Source organism: Rhineura floridana, chromosome 6, assembly GCF_030035675.1.
Source record: "Rhineura floridana isolate rRhiFlo1 chromosome 6, rRhiFlo1.hap2, whole genome shotgun sequence".
Lineage (NCBI taxonomy): Eukaryota > Metazoa > Chordata > Lepidosauria > Squamata > Rhineuridae > Rhineura > Rhineura floridana.
This window is the reverse complement of record NC_084485.1, coordinates 49,912,447-49,934,047: the sequence shown is the minus strand read 5'-3', so window position 1 is coordinate 49,934,047 and position 21,601 is coordinate 49,912,447. Positions and strand designations below refer to the sequence as shown.

The 21,601-nt window shown below is 39.0% G+C and overlaps 2 protein-coding genes across 3 annotated transcripts in view; both read left to right on the top strand.

Moving 5' to 3' along the window:
* The window catches only part of IPO9 (importin 9), an 80,029-nt gene extending 64,903 nt beyond the window's left edge, over positions 1-15,126 (top strand). For both annotated transcript variants that reach the window (XM_061631777.1, XM_061631778.1), the window contains exons 18-24: positions 155-430; positions 1,003-1,169; positions 2,774-2,907; positions 3,565-3,684; positions 4,645-4,746; positions 7,089-7,165; positions 11,025-15,126. In XM_061631777.1, the coding sequence (XP_061487761.1) occupies positions 155-430; positions 1,003-1,169; positions 2,774-2,907; positions 3,565-3,684; positions 4,645-4,746; positions 7,089-7,165; positions 11,025-11,135 (987 nt within the window). In that variant the 3' untranslated portion in view covers positions 11,136-15,126. The remainder of the gene's footprint in view (positions 1-154; positions 431-1,002; positions 1,170-2,773; positions 2,908-3,564; positions 3,685-4,644; positions 4,747-7,088; positions 7,166-11,024) is intronic.
* A 3,244-nt stretch (positions 15,127-18,370) lies between these two features.
* Positions 18,371-21,601, top strand: part of LZTR1 (leucine zipper like post translational regulator 1) — a 67,675-nt gene continuing 64,444 nt past the window's right edge. Inside the window, exons 1-2 of the mRNA XM_061631776.1 lie at positions 18,371-18,609; positions 18,747-18,809. Of these exons, the coding sequence (XP_061487760.1) occupies positions 18,443-18,609; positions 18,747-18,809 (230 nt within the window). The 5' untranslated portion in view covers positions 18,371-18,442. The remainder of the gene's footprint in view (positions 18,610-18,746; positions 18,810-21,601) is intronic.

The following is a 21,601-nucleotide window of genomic DNA, read 5'->3' as shown; positions in this document are numbered from 1 at the left end:
GCAATGAAAAGATCTTCCACATCTTACTTGTTGACCCATACGATACGATCACTTTCCAATTAATTTTTTCCCTTTATGCTTATGATGCTGTTTGTTAAATGTCTGAAACTCTTGGTAAGTTGAAAGGGTACATTCTTATGTGTTGTTCTTTCAGAATGGTGGTGAGTGTCTACGTGCATATATTTCAGTAGCTCTGGAGCAAATTGCACAGTGGCACGATGAGCAAGGCCACAATGGACTTTGGTATGTGATGCAGGTGGTGAGCCAGCTTCTTGATCCACGCACTTCAGAATTCACAGCTGCCTTTGTAGGCAGATTAGTTTCAACGTTGATTTCTAAAGCAGGGAGTGAATTGGGAGAGAATCTGGACCAGATTCTGAGAGCAATTCTTAGTAAAATGCAGCAAGCAGAAACCCTCACTGTAATGCAGGTAAGGAGGCTGAAAAGTAAGTTGATAAAATGAGTATCCTGACCTTAACCCCATCCTGGATTTAACTATAGTTTTATATATGAAACTGGCCCGGCTCAGAGTAAACCCAATTTGGTGATGGATACATTCACTAATTCCTGGCAAGATGGTATTCCAGTTGTGAGTGAGCACTTTGGATTGAATTCATATAGTTTATTCCTATGATTTCCAAGAATATTAGCATACAAAACAATTTGTCCTCTAATACTGCAAATGATCTTGGAACAATTGACAATATCATATCTGTGTTAGTTGTTGCAATATAACTGGAGAGCTGCTAAAATTATATTTGAGATGCACCATGAAAAATGGCTTGGTTTCTTAGCAGTGTACATGGAGACTAAGTGCTTTATAGCTTCCCCTTTGGCTTTTTTATGTGTTTAAGTTCAGTGACTGATCTTGCACTATAAATTTTTGTTAATTGACAGGTTTTTTTAATGATCCTGTTGTTAAATTCATTTTCAAGCATTGGTAAAACCACTGAAACTCCAAAGATATAAACATAAAAATATCTCTCTTTGTCTCCCTTGCAGTCTTTGATCATGGTATTTGCTCACCTGGTTCATTCACAGCTTGAACCGCTATTAGAATTTCTTTGTAGTCTACCGGGGCCAACAGGCAAGCCAGCTCTAGAGTTTGTAATGTCAGAGTGGATGAGTCGACAGCATTTGTTTTATGGACAGTATGAGGGCAAGGTCAGGTAAGGTATCCCTTGATCACATGTATGCCCTCAAGACCTGAGCATGCTTATTCCTTTCATTTTAAAAGAATCCTGTGCCATTGTAGTGAAACAGTTGTTTTATCCTAGTTTTGTTTTAATACCCTGTTTGAACAAGCCACTGTACCCCAAGTTTGTAAATAGTGGGAAACTATAGTTTGTTCTGAAGTGAAAGAAGAAGCATCCTCTTTCACATGCACAGGAGGAGGAGGTGATGTGCCTGAGCTCAAAACTTACACAGGCTTCTTCACAATTATGTGAACTGTGGTTTTAGATTATTGTCTGAACCTACCAGACGCTCTTGCCTATTAAGTGTTAATTCATTTTTCAACATGAATCAGTCAGTTTGCTTGATTTGTGATGGTAAAGTAAAGGTCAAACACTGAAGAATCCAGGGCCAGATTCAATCCCCTATTGTAAGTTGACCCTGTCCCCCACCCCCATAGCCAATCTAGAGGCAAACAAAGTGTGGGGAAAGTGACATTTGTGGCAGCAAACTTCCTGGCATGTCACTGGGGGTGGGCTTGAGACACTGGCCTTCCACCTTTTGCTTGATTCTCACAGTGAGAGAACCGGTTGCTGAGCAGTGGTGTGAAATCTACTGTAATACTAGGAATATTTTGTGAGAGGATAGAGCCCATATTAAGGCCTGTGCTGTGATAGTGACAAAAAAATAATACTTTTCTGCCATGATTACATATGCACAGCATCGTCCAGAGGAGCTATTTCAAGTGGTGTAAGGTCTGCTAAATAAGGACTGGCTGAAGGAGAGGGAGGATTTGATTGCTTGCTGTGATATTTTTGCAAATAAATTAAAATAAAATAAAACAACAAAGTAATGAAACAGGAGAGTGGAAAATTTCCAAAATTTACTATTGGTGGGGGAATAACTCCATCCCTCTCAAGTGTTTGTATGTCCCCCACCCTAGCTGGAGAGCCTGTTTATCATTTCCCAGTTGTATTTGATTGCTTGTCTATAGCTGCACTCCCTAGAATTTAGATCTGTTTGGCCACCAAAAGCTGTACCTATACAGCTGAGCTGACACTTGAGTTAATAGTTGTCACCTCTGGATATTGTATTTTTGTGGGAGATGGAATATATTTACTTGGAAACAGTGTAAAATAATAAGAGCAGCTTCATACCCAGCAAGAAACAAAAAAAACCACTGCAGTTTTGAAAGGTTCAGCCCACCATCTTGATTCAAAATGGCATCTAAGTGTATGCAAACATAAACAAAAATCTGATATCAGAAACCTGATCAATGATCTGAGAAACCTTCATGCAAAATTTGGTTATGATATCTTAAGAGGTGTCCATATGTACAGCAAATAACTTTCCAAAATATACAGTAGATTTCAAAGACATAGTAAGTTAACAAACTATCCTCCAAAACTAGATACTAGAGATTTTGAGGAAATTGCACTTGATCACTGTAAACGAAATATTAAGAGCTATGTGTCAGGGATGCTACAGATCCATATGGATGCTGTTGGGGCAAGCTTTGCCCCTATGCTCTGTGTTGGCACATCTTGTAAATAGGATGACAGTAGGAATGGATATTATACATAACTTTTAAATTTTTCAGCTCTGTAGCCCTGTGTAAACTTCTCCAGTATGGTATTAATACAGACGACAAGCGACTGCAGGATATCAGGGTAAAAGGGGAAGAAATATTTAATATGGAAGAAGGAATACGCACACGATCAAAAGCAGCCAAAAGTAAGTATTAAAATGCTCTTTCAAGACTAAATTAGCCAGAGGTAAGAGGAGTAGGAAGTTGTTTAAAACAGGTTACAAGTCCCATCAAAACTAGTGGAACTTGCACGACACTGGCAGAGAATCAAAAGCTTTGGTTGTTGTGACATATACATATTTTTTTTCTTGGTCTTGTTGAGATTAATGTACAGTGAAAAACTTGCACAAAAATAAGAGTTACAAAAGTCGTTGAATGTATTGATAATAGTTGAATATATTGAATGCATCTTGGTCAGATACAGTAAACAAATGCCAATTTACAAATAGCAATTGTATATAGGAGAAAAGTGTCTTTTTAATAATAGAATACAATGATAATGAATGTACAGAGAGTCTGTATATACCCACCCAGTTGTCTCAAATGCTGCCAGTGTTGCTGCTCAACATGCTACATACTCCGTCATGAGTTTAGAAAACAGTGTTGAAGGGATGTTAGTGGATGTTTAGTGCTGAAAAGAGTTGACTACTACTGTGTTCTGTGACTAACTTTAAAAAATATACTGCAGAGTTTAGCAAATTTGGAATGCCTCTTCAAGCAATTGTGAGGGTATACTTAATTGAACTGAGTTTCCTGAATTCTTAGCAGTATAGATATATATATACACTTTTTGTTCCTGCCAGATCCTGAACGCTGGACAAACATTCCATTGTTAGTTAAAATCTTAAAGTTGATAATAAATGAACTTTCTAATGCAATGGAAGCAAGTGCCTCTCGACAAACTGCTGCAGATTGGAGTCAAGGTACAACACTGCTGTGACTTTTGGTTTTTATTGTGGTTATCTTTTGATGCCAGCCAATGTGGTGTGGTGTGGTGTGAAGACCAGATTCAAATTTCCACTCTGACATGAATCTCACACTTGGGCTAGTCTCTCAACCTGATCTACCTCACAAGATGGTTGTGATAATAAAGTGGAGGGATAGGGAGCAAAGTATGCTGTGCTGAGCTTCTTGGAGAAAAAGTTGGGATATAAAAGTAGACTAAAATTTCAGCTATGCCTGCATAAATTCAGTGTGTGTATGCGTGCACACATACACATACATATAACAGTATACTTTTTATTTCTAGCACAAAATTTGGTGGCTTAATTATTTTTCAAATGAGAATGTTTACTTTTTTTAGCCCTCAAGTTATGTGGAATGTCAGATGAGCAATTTTTGCTAGGCACTAAACTTGGTGAGAGTTCAGGTGTTTAGGGAACTCCTCTTCTTATTTCACAAATGAGAGCTCTGCCCTATTTATGTGCCCCAGTTCTACCCTTTTTGTTGCTCATGTTCTATGTAATTTTCCTCAGAAATATTAAATATTTCATGAAATAAATGTTTTCAATTAGATGTAAGCAAATTACTACCTGGATCATAAAACAAATTCACTTGGCAATAAATACAGTTAAAATCAGTGGTGCTTATTTCTAGGTATATATGCTTAGAATTGGGGTGTAAACGCATGCATTTTAAGTACCTATATAGAACATTCCATTGTCAATCTTGCCATTTTCAATTTGTTTCCTTTCCTTTTGGGGGGCAAACTTTGTAGCTTCCTTAGTAATATCCTGCTTGCTCAGAAATCTACAGCTCTGCCAAATTGAAATGTTCAGTATGCCTCCCAGTTAAAACAATTATGTCCAGGTGGTGAGTATTACAGCAAAGCAAAACACAAAATCTCAGTCCTCATGTCCAAACTCCTCTCTCTTAATTAACAGAGGAATCCAATGATATGTGGGAAGATCAAGAAGATGATGAGGAAGAAGAAGACGGATTAACAGGACAGCTGCTGTCAGATATTCTTGCCACAAACAAGTATGGTGAGCAGAGCATTTCTAAAATTCTGAAGATAATTTGAGCGAGAAGGGGAAAACCTAACCCTTTAGTAAAAGTATTTTAATGCTTTTTATTGAAATTTTTAGCATACAATTTATAATTGATTTACAGGTATTGTAGCAAACAAAAAATAATACATTTCTGTATTAAGAGCATGGAATCATGTGAATAAATCCATTCATCAAATGGATGTATTGTACTGAGTTATCTTACCAACATAATCCTAATATCAGCCCATAATCCTAATATCAGCCCTTTACTCAAACCCCCTTCCCCCTCCGCAATGGCGTGCAAACCAAAAGTATATAATATATTGACATTTATCTCCAATTGGCAATACATATTTAAGATAGAAATAATGGGGGGGAGGGGAATAATATTTTGGACCTATTATTAGGTGTATTATTTCCCTCTGGGAGAAATTGTTATAGTTTAAGCATTCCAGCCAGCAGCATAATAGGTTGGTGGGGCCCAGCCATGATCTGCGTGACTGACGTAAGCTGTGAATGGGTACCAAGAATCAACAAAGTTTTCTTAGAGGCTCCCCTTGTTTGTCTAAGTTTGGAAGTAAGCTTTTCCATAAAAGCTATGTACCAGACTTTCTGGTACCAATAATGGAGTGAGGCCCCACTTTAGTCTTTCCAGTGTTTCGAGATTATAACTACCATGCCATGAGCAGGTGACCCACAAGAGTTTTACATTGTATATCCCTGTTTGAATCTATGAAAAGGTTTTAAATAGCTAATTGTGGTGTTTGGTCAATATTCTGTTTAGTTATTCGCCTAATTTCTCAAAAAATTAAAGTACAAAAAGTTTGCACTTGCTCATATGACCATTGCATGTGGTGGTATGTGCCAAGTCAATCACATCTCCTCCAGCACTTAGGTAATAGAAATATTTTACAGATCGTTACTAGGCTAAGAAATGTCGGAGGAGTGTTGAGTAAAATTAGTAAAAACATAAAGAATAAATAATTTTTATTACATCAGACTGCAAATGAGGGCTGCCATGTTTGTCCACACAAAAAAATTCTACATGTAGAAAAGTAGTGTGTCAGGGAGAAGGCTTGGCTAGTACTCTTCTCCTTGACATTATAGTTTTTGTACAGAGGCTAATTCAGTAATGAGAGCCCTCATTTGCAGTCTCAAGTGGTATAAGCTGGACTAGGGATGTCAAAAATTCAAATGAAAATGGAAACAGGAATGGAAATTGCTGATGTTCACTTATTGGTTCCATGGTAGAACAGAAATCAATCCAGTGAATAGGATCAATATTAGCAGTTGTTGTTTTCAGTCTGCAAGTGATATGTAACTGACTACATCCCCCCCATTTGCATTTCCTTTGCATTGAAATAGGGAGGAATAACTTAATGACAACATAATTTACCTAAGTAATTTCTCTGCAATGGACAGTGAGACAAATAATGTAGTTTTTTGTGGAGACAAGCTGCAGTGGAACAGAAATATTGCTGTATGTGATGAGTACATAGTGGAATGGAAAATGATGCCTTCTTACATCCCTAGTCCAGATACAGGTTTATTCCCTCATATACTGTTTGTGAGAGCTAGGAGTGAGAACTAGATCCAGTGGAATTCCCCTTGCACCACTCCTCCAGTCTGCTCCAGAGGGTCCCCAAGCAGAGGGCTCCAGTGGTGAGGGGAAGAACAGCAAGTCTCATTTGTGCAAGTGGAAGTCTGTTGCATAAGTAGGACATCACAATTAGATGTCACCCCAAGCCTTAGGAACAGATTGAAAATTAGATTTGGGGAAAGAGATGAGAAACCCTCATCTATTAATCGTCTTCCTTCATTAACAAAGTATATGGACTTCATTAAGGAATTCCACTTACATGTTCTAAGAACTATGTATCTATAAATTAGGCTGCCTTGGTTTGTTACACTTTCCATAAAGACAAGCCAGTTTAAGGAGCTTCATAAAGCTCCTTTCAGAGACTAGTTTTCTCACTCATTCTAGAAGTATTTCAGGAATGAAAGTGTAGCTTTAGTTGTGAGGTAGTAGAGTTGATAAAGCCAAGTAAATCTTGTTTTGAGACAGCTATGTGTTAGTGAAAAATAGGAAATGGGTACACTTATATAAATAGAAGAAACAAACTAAACACTTTCACTGTAGTTTGAAAATGCGACTTGTAGAAGACATTCTTTTTCCAAATGTCTTCAGCACTTAAATAAAAGTGTGGCAGTTCATTTCAGCGTGAAATGAATACACACAAAAAAAGACACCCATGCCTTAGATTTCTTTGACTGTGCATCTTTTTTTTGCCCAATATGATGGCTGACATATCACTATGAATTTGGTTGTTTCACAGATGAAGATTATTACGAGGATGATGATGAGGATGATCCAGATGCACTGAAGGATCCTTTGTATCAGATAGACCTACAGGTAAATTGAGAGAGTGTATGCTTTGCAATCTAACTTCCATTGCTGCTTACTAATATTTTAAATGCTTGCTCTAATATCTAGAATAGTACTATTAAATATTTATTCACCTTGTCTGTTTATCATACCCTTACAACAGCATAAGACCTGCAATTAAATTTTCAGAGTTTTGTTGCAATAATTAATAGCACCATGCACAAGCTTGAAAAAAAATTCAGAATATCCATCACATGGTGATGAATAAATAAAATGGCACAGAGAGAAAAAACTAGATTTTTCCTTGATGCCAAATAGCAGTCCCAAATGTGGGGGTGTAACAGTGCTCTGCTGCTATTCTTAAAAGAGCAAAGATTTTCAAATCCTGCAGCAGGAAGCATCTGGAGTTGTGATTTTGAGGAGAAAAATAGCTGAAAAGCTTCTTACTGCTTCCCCCACCTCCTTCCAAAATTGCTTTGTTTGTTTGTTTGTTTATCATTCTATTTATTCCCTGCCCTTCCTTCCAGCAGGAGCCCAGGGTGGCAAACAGAAACACTAAAAACACTTTAAAACATCATAAAAAGACCTTAAAATACATTAAAACAAAACAACGTTAAAAACATTTAAAAAAACCTTTAAAAACATCTTTTTAAAAAAGGGTTAAAGATATTAAAAGACATATTAAAAGCAATTCTAACACAGACGCAGACTGGGATAGGCCTCAACTTAAAAGGCTTGTTGGAAGAGGAAAGTCTTCAAAAGGCGCCGAAAAGATTTAAGGGGAGGGAATTCCACAGGGTAGGTGCCGCCACACTAAAGGTCTGTTTCCTATATTGTACAGAAAGAACCTCCTGATAAGATGGTATCTGCAGGAGGCCCTCACCTGCAGAGCGCAGTGATCGGCTGGTTATATAAGGGGTAAGACGGTCTTTCAGGTATCCTGGTCCCGAGCCATATAGGGCTTTGTACACCAAAACCTTGAACTTGGCCCGGTAGCAAATGGGCAGCCAGTGCAGTTCTTTCAGCAACGGGGTGACATGTTGGCAATACCTTGCCCCAGTGAGCAGTCTCGCCGCTGAAAGTTTGCACTAGCTGCAGCTTCCGGACCAACCTCAAGGGCAGCCCCACATAGAGCACATTATAGTAATCCAGCCTAGAGGTTACCAGTGCGTGGACAACAATGGTCAGGCTATCCCGGTCCAGAAACAGTCACAGCTGTCTTACCAGCCGAAGCTGGTAAAAGGCACTCCTAGCCACAGAGCTCACCTGGGCCTCTAGTGACACAGATGGATCCAGGAGCACCCCCAGACTACGGACCTGCTCTTTCAGAGGGAGTACAACCCCATCCAAAGCAGGCAACTGACCAAATATCCGAACTCGGGAACCACCAACCCACAGCGCTTCCATCTTGCTAGGATTCAGACTCAGTTTATTGGCCCTCATCCAGCCCACCACCGAGTCCAAGCACCAGTCCAGGGCTTGCACGGCCTCTCCTGATTCAGATGTTACTGAGAAATAGAGCTGGGTGTCGTCAGCATACTGCTGACACCTCACTCCAAATCTCCTGATGACTGCTCCCAAGGGCTTCATATAGCTGTTAAACAGCATGGGGGACAAGATGGTACCCTGCGGCACCCCACAGACAACTTCCAGGGGGCTGAAAGACAGTCACCCAATGCTATTCTCTGAGAGCGACCCTGGAGATAGGATCGGAACCACTGTAAAACAGTGCCTCCAATACCCAGCTCACCAAGTCAGCCCAGAAGGATACCATGGTCAATGGTATCAAAAGCCGTTGAGAGATCAAGTAAGAATAACAGGGTCGCACTCCCCCTGTCCTCCTCCCGATAAAGTTCATCCATCAGGGCGACCAAGGCCGATTCAGTCCCATAACCAGGCCTGATCATAGAGTACTAACATAGAACTGATCTCAACATGAATTTATCTCCAGCAATATCCTTGGCTTAATTGTTTCAGTTGTTTTAATTGTTAAATTTTATATTCTATTTTTTATGAATTTTTTATCTTGTATTTTTTTCTTGCTGGTCTATGTACCGTAATAAACATCCATCCATGCATTCATTCATTCAGGCCTGAACCCAGACTGGGATGGGTCAAGATAATCTGTTTCATCCAAGAGTACTTGCAGTTGCTGCGCCACAACCCTCTCAATCACCTTCCCTAAAACGGGAGTATTTGCAACCAGTCGGTAGTTGTCACAAACCAATGGGTCCAGGGTGGGCTTTTTCAGGAGTGGTCAGATCACCACCTCCTTCAAGGCGCCCGGAACCACTCCCTCCTGCAATGATGAGTTGACCACACTCTGGATCCACTCGGTCAAACCCCCTCGGCAAGTTTTAATAAGCCAAGAAGGGCAAGGGTCGAGAGGACACGTTGCATTGCTTTGCTGTTACAATATCCCAGCACAGATTATTTTTTAAAAAAGAAAACTGGTTCTTAGTCCCATAGAGTTGTTACTGTGAGTGGAGGGAATGTGTTCAGAGAGGAGATAAAAAACTTTTTCTAAAAGACGAAACTGAACAGCAAGAGAGCTAGGATGCTGAGTTTAATTTATAAGAAGATTAAGGAAATTGACGTGTGCAGGTTTTATCTAACTCTAATTTCAGTTATAATTTTAATCAAACCCCTCTTGAGGGTTGAAATGTAGTTCTCAGAACCTTGTATCAATCATTTATTTATTTACAAGAATTACTAAAATCAAACCAAAACAGAAAACAAGCACAGTAAAAGAATAGAAACAATAAAGGTAAAACAGTGATAGAATAATATTTTAAACAGCCTGGAAAAATGAAAAGGTCTGGAACCAAAAAGGACATCAGAGTAGGCACCAGCTAAGCCTCCCTGGGAAGACTGTTCCCACAAAAGGGCACAGCAGCTAAAAAGGTCCCCTGTCATCACCCACCTCTCCTCTGAAGGTGAGAAACCTAAAAAAGGATCTTCAAAGATTCCCTGGGAAGTTCATATGGGAGAAGATGGTATTTCACATGCCTAGGTCCCAAGCCATATACAGCTTTAAAGGGAAGCACCAGGACCTTCAAGTGTGCTCAGAAACAGATCAGCAGCCAGCAGTTTTAAAACTGGCTGTGTGAACAGCCACAGAATATTTTCATGATTTGAGTAGTTTTTATAGACATATTTTATACGTTGTTCACCACTTAGGTAATTCTTTTGATTAATTGGAATATAAATTTGTTAACATAAATATGTTCTCTTTGACTGGTCTAATGAAAATTTTGGTGCACTCGTGTCTGAAACTTAAGGCTGTGGTCCCTTGCAGGCTTGGGAGTATGTCTCACTGACTTCAGTGGACTTCTTCCCAAGTAAATATGAACTGTAAGCATTTTCTGGTATAGGAGGTTCCTGTCTTTGTGGCTGATGCTTTAGCATAAAATTAGAAGTGTTGGAAGGAAATTACTTGCTATCAGCTGTCACCCATATAATAGGTTTTGGATCAGTATGGTGTTCTTTGACTTGTTAGGGTTAGATTCCTCCCAAAGTCCCTCATAGATAAGCCCTAATAGAAATATAACTAAGTAATAGAAGTGGTATGTAAGATCTATGTATATTTAAAATGATGGGGATTTTTGTCTTGCAACCAGGAAACATGAAATGAAGGGGAACGTAATTATGTCGCTAGAGAGAACTGTTTCTTAAATGTGCATTGTGCATCCAATAGTAGTGCAGAATTGCAGGGGTTAATTTCTCTGTAGGTACTTAAGATCTTCATTTGAAGGTCTTAAGTATCTTACATTGTGATCACTGTCTTGCATTAATATATTATTTCATATCATAGAATCTTTTCTTGGATAAGTAACTGTACACTATCCTGTTGAAGTGAATGAATAAACTCTTGTCTTCCTTCTAGGCTTATCTTACAGATTTCTTATGTCAGTTTGCACAGCAACCTTGCTATGCCATGTTCTCCGACCATCTAAATGAGAACGAGAGAAGAGTTCTTCAGACCATTGGCTTATAAAACCAGATAATTGTAAACATATCTGGATAATATCTTTCTGGTTTATTTCATGTTTTGTGACTTAAACATGAAACACCTTCCATTATTCACCAGATGTGATTATCTTTACTTTGAAGTACTGTTCCTTATCTTATCATGATGTGGGTTAAGAGAAGGATTGTTGAAGGCAGGTGTGCATAGAATTTTGCACACTGGTTTCGCACAAGGGGAACACTATTCTTCAGATCAGCTTTGCAAGAGATCATTAAAGTAAGGTGATCTAAAGCCAACTTTTTCTTCTCCACTTCTCTAACTTTTCACAGCACAGCTTAACGGAATGAGGAAGACGGCATGGCTGTCAATAGCTTGTTCGGATGTGTATTGAAATTGGGAAGTTTTGTCCCACTTTGCACTTCTGTTACACAGGGTAAATTATCTTGATCTTACCATAGGACATCTTTTTATAGACACTTGAATAAAATGGAGTCCACTTACAATACAAGAGTTTGGTTTAAAACCTGAAAAATAAAATTAATTGTTTACCATTCATAGATGGAGGGTGAATGACTTCCATTTGGGCTCTCTTACTTTCATAATTCTTTACTAAAGATATCATGCACCCATATTGAGTAGACTTGCTAAATTAAAAACTCAGTTCCTGTGGTTACTGATGACTTTGGTTTTGTAACCAAACTTTTTTATACAAAAACTTGATTGTATTTAACTTGTCTATTTCCTCCATTAACGCCTTTCTCAAATACTTTTTGCTTCCTTCAAACACATGAATTATCCAAAATGGCTAAGCTGTAGTCCACAAATTAGTATGTGTATTTTTATAGGGCAGTAAAATTAACATTTACTGACTAATCTGCAAGTACAGTGATACATCTCACAACACCTCTTTGCCTTTTTCTCCCTTTTGGGGAAACATTAAAATAAAACTGTTCAAACATCCATTGGTATCTTTCTTTCTTAAAGATTCAGGTAACAAAATTGCATCTTTTGGTCATTCTTTAAATGCTACACATGAAAAACAAATCATTGCCACTAAGGGAGTATCTTTCTCCAGTTGTCATCGTCTGCATTGAATTGTGTATTTTCATATTTAATTTGCTCCCATTAGGTAGGTTGAGACTGAGAGACTACTGAATTTTTATGATACTTCTCTTCCTTGCATAATGTGCTTTAAAGCGGAAATCTTTTTTCTTAATTATTAAATCCTAAATTAATTTTTCTGTGTTGGCTTCACATAGAAAGTAAATTGTTCAAGGCATTTCAGTATAGTGGCCTCGTTTGCATGTTACATAAAACTATACTTAAAAACAAGCTATGCTTGAATGTGAATGTGCAGCATGCCATGCTGCTGAAAAGTTCTTGCTCTGTTCTTCCCTCACTACTAATGCTGTCACACTGCTAAGAAACAACCTGAACCTCAGTCACCTTGTTTTCCTTAAACCATGCGCAGTAAGTCAAGAACAAACTGGTTGCCTCTCACAGTTTGAAGAAAAACTATGAGTCTGGGTTTGGACATCACAACAATCGAGACTCTGGCTGGATGACAGCAGCAGAGGGAGAGGGGGAGCAGAGCAAGAACTTTTCGGTAACAGTTTTTAACTATGAGTTAATGGGACTTTTGAACTAGGTCATCCACAGATGTTTAACAGAGCTTCCATTGATGAATCTGACTGGTGCATGGTGTGCCTATCTCCTAAACTAAGTTGAGGCGCTCCTTTCTTTCTTTGTCTTAGGAAGGGGGAAATAAAGAGGTATTACATAGCTGGTTTCACTGGTATTTATGTTAAAGGTTCCATGAGTCTTCCAAAATCAGTAACACAATCTTAAAGGCTTTATGATCCACCAACTTTGCAAAAATACAATGGAGACATTTCATGTGTGTATTACACAACTGCAGTCAGCTTGGATTAGAAACTGTTTGATGAAGCAGAGTGGTGGTTGCCAGGTCTGAAAACTGCTCTGCATTTACCTTGCTTTATTCATGTTAGTGGATAAAATATCATGAACCATTCTAGCACAAAGGAAGGTAGACATTTTAGGATGGTTTTGTTTAGTAGCTGGCAAACCCTGACTTGAGACTTCAACTGCATTATTACAGGATGGTACCAAGGAGAAAACAACAGTAGTGATACAGCAAGGTAAAAAAGAATAGAAAAATGTTAGGGCCAAACTTAATTTTGCACGATGTGTGTGAGAAAGATACCATTAACTGAGGGACCAATGTTAACTGTAGTTTTTCTCTCTAAATTAATTGGAATATGTGGGCACACTTGGACCAGATAAATAATAATTCATTTATTCATCACCTTTTACATATAGGCGATTTACAAACATACCATTAAAAACAGTTCAAAAACAATACAAAAGAGTGAAGATAGGTGTTCATTTTGTATTATTACACCTAATTGAGATACTATATGCAGGATGCATTTCTTTCCACCTCAGTTAATAAATATTAGACATGTGCTTGACTTGAAGTGTGTGAAAGTGATAACCCTGGATAATGATACTTTGTTTCCACAATCTGCCGGTAAGGAGAAATCTCTTTGAAGCTATGTTCTGCATTTGTTTGGTTCTTGAAGGCTATTACCTGAGTTACAGGATTAAAAATAAACATTTTTTAAAAAAATGTAAATATAAACCAAGGATGTCTAATACTCGGTATACTATAAGAAACCAACTTTATTTTCCTACTGTCACTCAATACCATTTTCATCTATTATTGTACAACATAATTATTAAATGTTTATTGCGTAAAGATTTTTTAAAAATAACTTGGATCCTGCTCCTCACACTGCTCCAAAGTTCTTCCAGAGGGCTGTGAAATAGCAGTTAACTGCATATGTATCTTCATGCATATGCTTGGCATGTAGCTGAAGTGACAGCACTGGTTTGAACAATGAGACACCTCTCTGCCGGGTGACATAAAGCGGAGTGCAGTTTCTAGCACTCCACAAATTTAGGACTATTTTTTGTGCCAACAGAAACCTATAGATTAGACTCTTGAGTGATTTGTCTTCAAGGTCATATATATATATAGCCAGTGTTCTTGTGAAGGTACCCACTTTAAATGTCTTTTCCTAATGAAAAAACTATATATGTTACACACAGTAAGGAATATTCCTACCGTTTATCTCTGTAACAACAGTCCATGTAGCTAGACTGGAGATAACCAAGAACAAGACTTTACATAGTTTATAAACCATTTTTAAATTGAAGCTGAATTTATGGGAACAGTGGCTTGCCTGAAATGTCAACACCAATTATTGTTTTGAATAGGGCACTCAAATAGTGGTGATATTTCTGACTTTTAAAACTAATCTGTTTATATTATCTTACCAAAAATATTTGGGTGAACTGTTAAAAATAGATGCCTTAACAGCTTTTTTGTGCTCAAAGTAGGCAACTTGAAAAAAGGCCAGTTAGCTGAAAACCATCTGTGATACAACCAACTTTAAAGACCAAGCATTAAACTTTTATACTTCAGTGGTTTACTCTTCTGTTTACTTTTTTATAGTTTGTCTATAAAATGTGTTTTACATTAAGAGAACTGTAAAAATAACATCCTGTGTTTGAAGTACATAAAGCTAAAGTGTAAACTCAGGAGTTAATAGCTCAGGATAGCATATTAAACTATTATTTAGGATACTAGAAACAGTTTTTGTCTCATATATATTCATTGTCCTTTTTTCAGTAATTCTTATTGTAATCTTAAACTATCTTTGCACACTAAAGAATGGACTTAGAGTACCTCATGGTTTTTTTGCTACTTAAAATGAATGCCTGACTCGTACATCTATGCCAGACTCTTTGATGAAGGAAAATGCAAGCAACTTTTGTCATTTTATATGTATTTATCTTGCTAAGGAACTCTAATATAAATTGAACAGGGATTAGGTCAAAGGCAGTTCTAGAATCTGAGCTATAGATATCCATAAATATTGTTTGTGTCTTGATTCTGTGTTTATAAAACGTAATAAATTCTATAAATGTAAAAGCCTTGATTTATTCTACATGCAAAAGCCATCCTGTGTACATGTGCATACATACGTTCACTTAAATGATGCAGGAACTGCTGCTTCTAGACTTCTAGACTAATCTTGGATATACTGTATACATACTTTTATGGCAAGGATTATAATTTTGTTAACTTGGTTTCTTGTCTGGGCAATGTCTATGCTTGTATGTACCACCTTATCAATATAGCAAGTAAAGTACCACAATTACAACAATTTAAGTAGAATTCTGTGCATGTTTACTCAGAAGTATTTTTTAGTTCAACGGATCTTACTCCCAAGTACATAGGACTGCATTCTTAGTTCCTGAGGTGCTTTAGTCGTAACAGGGATATTTCTAATGCAGCCTTTCCCAACCTTTGTATCCCCAGATGTTGCTGAACTACAACTCCCACCAGCCCCAGCCAACATGCCCAATGGTCAGGTATGATTGGAACTGTAGGCCACCAACATCTGGGGACCCAAAAGTTGGAAAAGACTGTTCTAATGCAATCAAAGCTACCTAAGAGCTCTCAAATAATGATTGGAAGTATACAATGTCTTCATACAATGCACAAATAGGGAATTAAATTCCATAAAATGGTTTAATACAAAAATGGGAACCCTATGGGCCTTCAGATATTGTTAGATTACAGCTCCCATCAGCCCCAGACTGTAAGGCCAATGGTTCACGATGATAGGAGCTAGAGTTGGGGGCCTAGCAACATCTGGAAGGCCACCAGTTCATCAACCCTAGCTTAACATGATTAACTAGCTTGATGCGTAAAAGAATTAAAAAATGTCTTGGCACTAATGCCTAAAAATTAAGTCTATTTGTGGGTACACATTGCCCACAGTATCTGATGAACACTGAACCCCATCTCTGTATCATACTCTAAGCATTTCTAGGTCATCTGCCTGACCTCTGTTGGAAACGACTGATGAACTATTGCTCTACTGCTCTTAGGTAGGACAAGTTCTTGCCAATCTTTGACTCTAAATTCTAGCCTTGAATGTGCTGCATTGTCAAGATTTTGCATAGTCTTAACTGGTGCTCTTGAAAGTTCCACAAATTATATAACTAGTTACGTACATTCTCTGGTTGTGTGTATTCTGGCATGTGAAAAAGCAACAGGGTGCATACATTCTTCATATTCTCTTAAGTTGTATCTCCTCTCTTTTCACAAGAACTTAATACCTTGCATTTTCACAGCTCTCAGTGCCTCTCATGATGTTTTTGTTTGACTAGACCTAGGCAAGCATGGTAAAGTCCATCAGCTGAGCATTGCCTGGAATCCTAGATAAAAAGTTCATATAAGACTGGTGCTCCTCTATACGTATATTAAGGGCTCAGCATTCCATCCTTCTAGTAAAAGTTTGGAAATCAGACTTGTTCCTTGGGGTTTATAGAACAGAGGAACATTTGCTGTTTGGTTAAGATGGTTAAAACAAAAAGGGATTGCAAAGAGCTCCAAAAGGATTTCTCCAAACTGTGTGAATGGGCAGTAAAAAGGTAAATACTATTCAGTGTAAACAAGTGTAAAGTTATGCACACCTGGCCAAAAAGCCTTAATTTCACATGTACACTCATTGGGTCTGAACTGGTGCTGACTGACCAGGAACAAGACCTTGTAGTCATAGTAGATAGCTTGATGAAGTCAACTCTGTGTGGCAGGCGGAGGCTGTGAAAAAGGCAAACTCCATACTAGGAATCATTAGGAAAGGAATTGAAAATAAAACTGCTGATATAATGCTGTTATACAACTACGTGGTGTGACCAGACTTGGAATGCTGTATAAAGGTCTGATCAACACACCTCAAAAAGGGCAACCAAAATGTTCAAGGGGCTGAAGCGATTCCCCTATGCAGAAAGAGGCTGTATTCAACCTAGTGGTAATGCAAAGGTTCCATCAGCACAAAGACTTCTCCTTGTACAACAGAACATTTTCCTCTCCCTTCATGTGCCCCCTAATCTGTTCTGGGGTTCCCCCCAACCCTTAAACAGATTTGGGAATATAGTGCAGCATGTGCATGGAAGGAAGGGGGGGGAGTCCTGTCACGCAAGTGGAAATCCTTCCACTCATGCAATTATTTCGCTGAAAACCACCCAAGGTTACAACATTTGGGTTTTTGGTTCAGTGAAAGAGGTGACATGACAGAAGTGTATAAAATTATGCATGGTATAGAGTAAGTGGATAAAGAAAAGTTTTTGTCCTTTTCATAACGCCAGAACTCGGGGGTATCTAATGAAGCTGAATATTGGAAGAATCAGGACAGACAAAAGAAAGTACTTCTTCACACAGCAGATAACAAAACTTTGGAATTCACTCCCAACTTGGATAGCTTTAAAAGAGGATTAGACAAATACATGGAGAATAAGGCTATGTTCTATCTCCACTGTTGCAGGCAGCATGCTTCTGAATACAGTACCAGTTCCTGGAAACTAGGAGAGTGAGAGTGCTGTTGTGCTCAGGTCCTGCTTGCAAGCTTCCTATAGGCATCCTAGCTGGCCACTGTGAGAACAGGAGCTGAACTAGATGGGCCACTGGTCTGATCCAGCAGGCTCTTCTTATGTTAAGATGCTTAATTCTTTCCCTTTTTGTTTGCTTCCTGGATTAGACCAAAGGCCCACCTGGTCCAGCCAAACAGAAGTTTATGGGAAGCCACAAGCAGGACCTGAGTGCAGCAGCATTGTCCTTGCTTGAGTTTCCCATTAACTGGTGGTGTACCACCTCCACTACTGGAAGCATATAGCCACTGAAAGCCCTATTCTCCATGAATCTGGCTAATCCCTTTTTAAAGCCATGCAAGGTGGTGGCCATCAAAATATCGTGTGGTAGCAAATTCTATAGTTTCACTCTGTTACTTTTCTTCCTGACATCTCCAGCAGAGTACTCTTATGCCAATATGAATCAAATACAGTACTCTATCCAGATCTTGTCTGGCATGCTGGGTTGAATGACCCACGTATCTGGCCCAGTAGGACTGCTGCTGTGTGATCCAAATATCTGAACAGCTTGCGTTTGTGGTGGAGCCTTTGCTGTGCCTATTTTGGGGCATCTATGAAATCCGAAGTAGATTGCAAAGAGACAAAAGACATTTTCAAACGACGTACTAAGCAATTTCGTTTCGTGTTAGGGTTTCCTTCCTCAGAACTCGCCTGGCATGCTGGGAATTGTAGTTTGATTTCAGGGCAAAAAAGTGATCCCAGTCGCGTCAGTTCCTAGGAGGCGGGGCGGGAATGCTGGGAAATGTAGTTAATGTTTGATTCTGGCGGCTACCGGCCGTATTTCCCCCGCCTCATCTCAAGCCTGGGTCATGGCGGCTGTGGCCAATTCGGGCGGCCGCTCTAAAGTGGCGCCCAGTGTGGATTTCGACCACAGTTGTTCCGACAGCGTCGAATACCTGACTTTGAACTTCGGGCCCTTCGAGACGGTACACCGGTGGCGCCGCCTCCCGCCCTGCGATGAGTTCGTCGGGGCTCGGTGAGGGGGCTCAGGTGGGGTTTCGGAGGGGAAGCCCCAGAGGGGTGACGGCGGACGGATTGTCGGAGGAGACTTGTGGGTCCCACGAGGGGAGGAGTTAAATAAGGCCGCTTTCTTTTCTTTTTCCCCCCTCCCAGCCGCAGTAAGCACACCGTCGTTGCCTATCGAGATGCTATCTACGTGTTTGGTGGCGATAATGGGTGAGTCCTGATAATCGCGTTGCTCCTATTGATACCCGCTGTGGGAAATAGCTTTTTCTGAGCAATTGTTCCCAGGCTGTCTTTTCGCAGGCCGAGGTCATGTTGCTACCTCTTTCCCTGTGTCCCCTACCAGAATTCTTGTTGTGCCTGTTAACAGTGCGATAGTTTCCAAAACGACTGAAGCTCTTTACGCGCCCAACCTCATCACTGAATCGTCGGGGCAGAAAAGCTTCTTTGTGGAAATTCTGCCTGTCATGCAGCTACTAATATGTGCAGGAGCCTGCTAGGCAGAGACAGAGTAGCAACCTTAAAGCTGAAATGCGTGCAGTGATGAAGAAAGCGTTGCCTGAGAAATGTTAATAGGTATAGAAAAATGCAAATCAAATGTTAATAGATAAAGAAAAAATAGGCGGCAACAAAGGTGAGCTGTTTCAGTTGTTGCTTTTAAATGTCACTCAGAAGTAAGTTCTTTGCTGTTTTGATTGCAGATGCAATAGGTTATGGGGCTTCCTCTTGAATGGGGTCAGGCTGTCCTCCATACTGCCCAGATTCAGGCCCAATGAGAAAAGTCTTGTATTTGTTCAGGTATATGGGATGTAACTGATAACTTTCCTGACTGCTGTGTTTTATATGATGATGTTATTGTATGGATTATTTAATTGTTTGTGATTGTACCTAAGATTCTTGTTAGCCAGCCTGTGCTCCCATTGGGAGGAATGGTAGGATATAGGTACAAGGAAATAAATGAACAATAAATAATAGATAGCAAAGGAGAAAGAGAGTCCTTTAAAAGGAATGTATTTGAAATATATATATATTTACTTCTCTGAACTTACCACATGAACAGATGTAGCAGCTGAGCAATGACAAAAGCAAGACTACAGCTGAACGTCAAGAAGACTAAAGTAATGACAACAGAAGATTTATGTAACTTTAACGTTGACAATGAGGACATTGAACTTGTCAAGGATGATCAATACCTTGGCACAGTCATTAACCAAAATGGAGACAATAGTCAAGAAATTACAAGAAGGCTAGGACTGGGGAGGGCAGCTATGAGAGAACTAGGTCCTCAAATGCAAAGATGTATCACGGAATACTAAAGCAGGATCATTCAGACCATGGTATTCCCGATCTGATGTGAAAGTTGAACAGTGAAAAAAGCAGATGAGAAAAATCAAGAGGAGAGGAGGAGGGGAAATGTGCCGTTGGAGGAGGACTGCGAAAAAGACAACTAAATGGGTGTTCGAACAAATTAAACCAGAACCATCCTTAGAAGCTAAAATGATGAAACTGAGGTTATCATATTTGGACACATCATGAGAAGACATGATTCACTAGAAAAGACAACAATGCTGGGAAAAACAGAAGGGAGAAGAAAAAGAGGAAGACCAAACAAGAGATGGATTGATTCCATAAAGGAAGTCACAGACCTGAACTTAGAAGATCTGAACAGGGTGGTTTATAATAGACATTATTGGAGGTCGCTGATTGATACGGTCGCCATAAGTCGTAATCAGCTTGAAGGCACATAACAACAACAACAATAGAAATTCGCTAGATCATTCTTGAATGTCTTGTAAGCTGGGGGTGTGCTGAAGGAATGTGACTGGGATGCAAAGAGCTGTAGAGTCTCATTGAAGGTGCTTGCATTTGTCCTGTGGGATTTTTTTTTCTTTTTTTTGAACTGATTCATCATGATTCGCTTGTACAAAGCTTACGTGGAAGTTAGATTATATCTGGTCTTTATTGAGGATTCATTCTGATTTGTATGTGGCACAGTTATTTCAATGAGCCCTTGTCCTCCATACATGCTGATTTGTTTATGGGGTGTTTATACATCTTCCTGTTCTTCATTCATTCATCCCACAATTCTCATTTCCCTGTCACTTTCCAAACAGCAAAAAGATTCTTTTTTAAAAGGGGATTTCTTGTGCTAGGGTGATGGAGCCCTTTAATCTACTTTAAACTTGCAAACCTACATTTCTGGTATGCACTTGAATCCCTCCTGCAGCATTCTGACAGGGATCTGGAGGCGACCGCACTCTTCAGTTTCCTAAGCAGTTTATCATGAGGCATGTAGATGTGGAAGGAAATTCTCTTCACAATAAAATTTAAGAGAAGCAGTCAATTGGACAAGTTTATTGCAATTACAATTTATTGAAAATACTGATGTACATCAGAATAGAGTAAGAAAGTCTCTCTCCCTATGACATAGTTACACACAGTTATATACCCATGGCAAGCAAGCATTTTCATTACCATATTAATGAGAGGAGGGGTTTCCAGCGCATGTGAAGAGTACCTTTTGAATGCCATGTACACACTTTCATGACTCTAGTTAATTCCAGTTTAAATATTCCTGCCAGATGTGAAATCTTTCTCTTAGCCACAACTTCTGCTTTTTTCCTAATTTGCTGTCTCAGTGTACTATTATCCCATTTCCTTTGGAGCTTTGCTACTGCAGCTTAATATATGAAAATAAAGAAAGCCATTTAGCTTCATAAGCATACTGATTATTGATTAAAGTATTCCCAAGTGATCCCTGAGGGAAGGCCGAATTTTTCTTCCTCATAAGCTATTTGAGAAAAAAAAGCCCATAAAGCTACTTTGTTGCCCTGCTTTTTGAATTCTGGCCTGTGCATATCTAACAGCAAGCTGTGGCTTGAGAAAATCTATTAATATAAGCAGTGTAAGGCTGCTGTGGAGATACTTGTTTGATTTTTTAAAAAATAGTTGTCACAAATTATGATGAATAGATATCAACCTGAAGTTTTGCTTTTTGCTTAAAT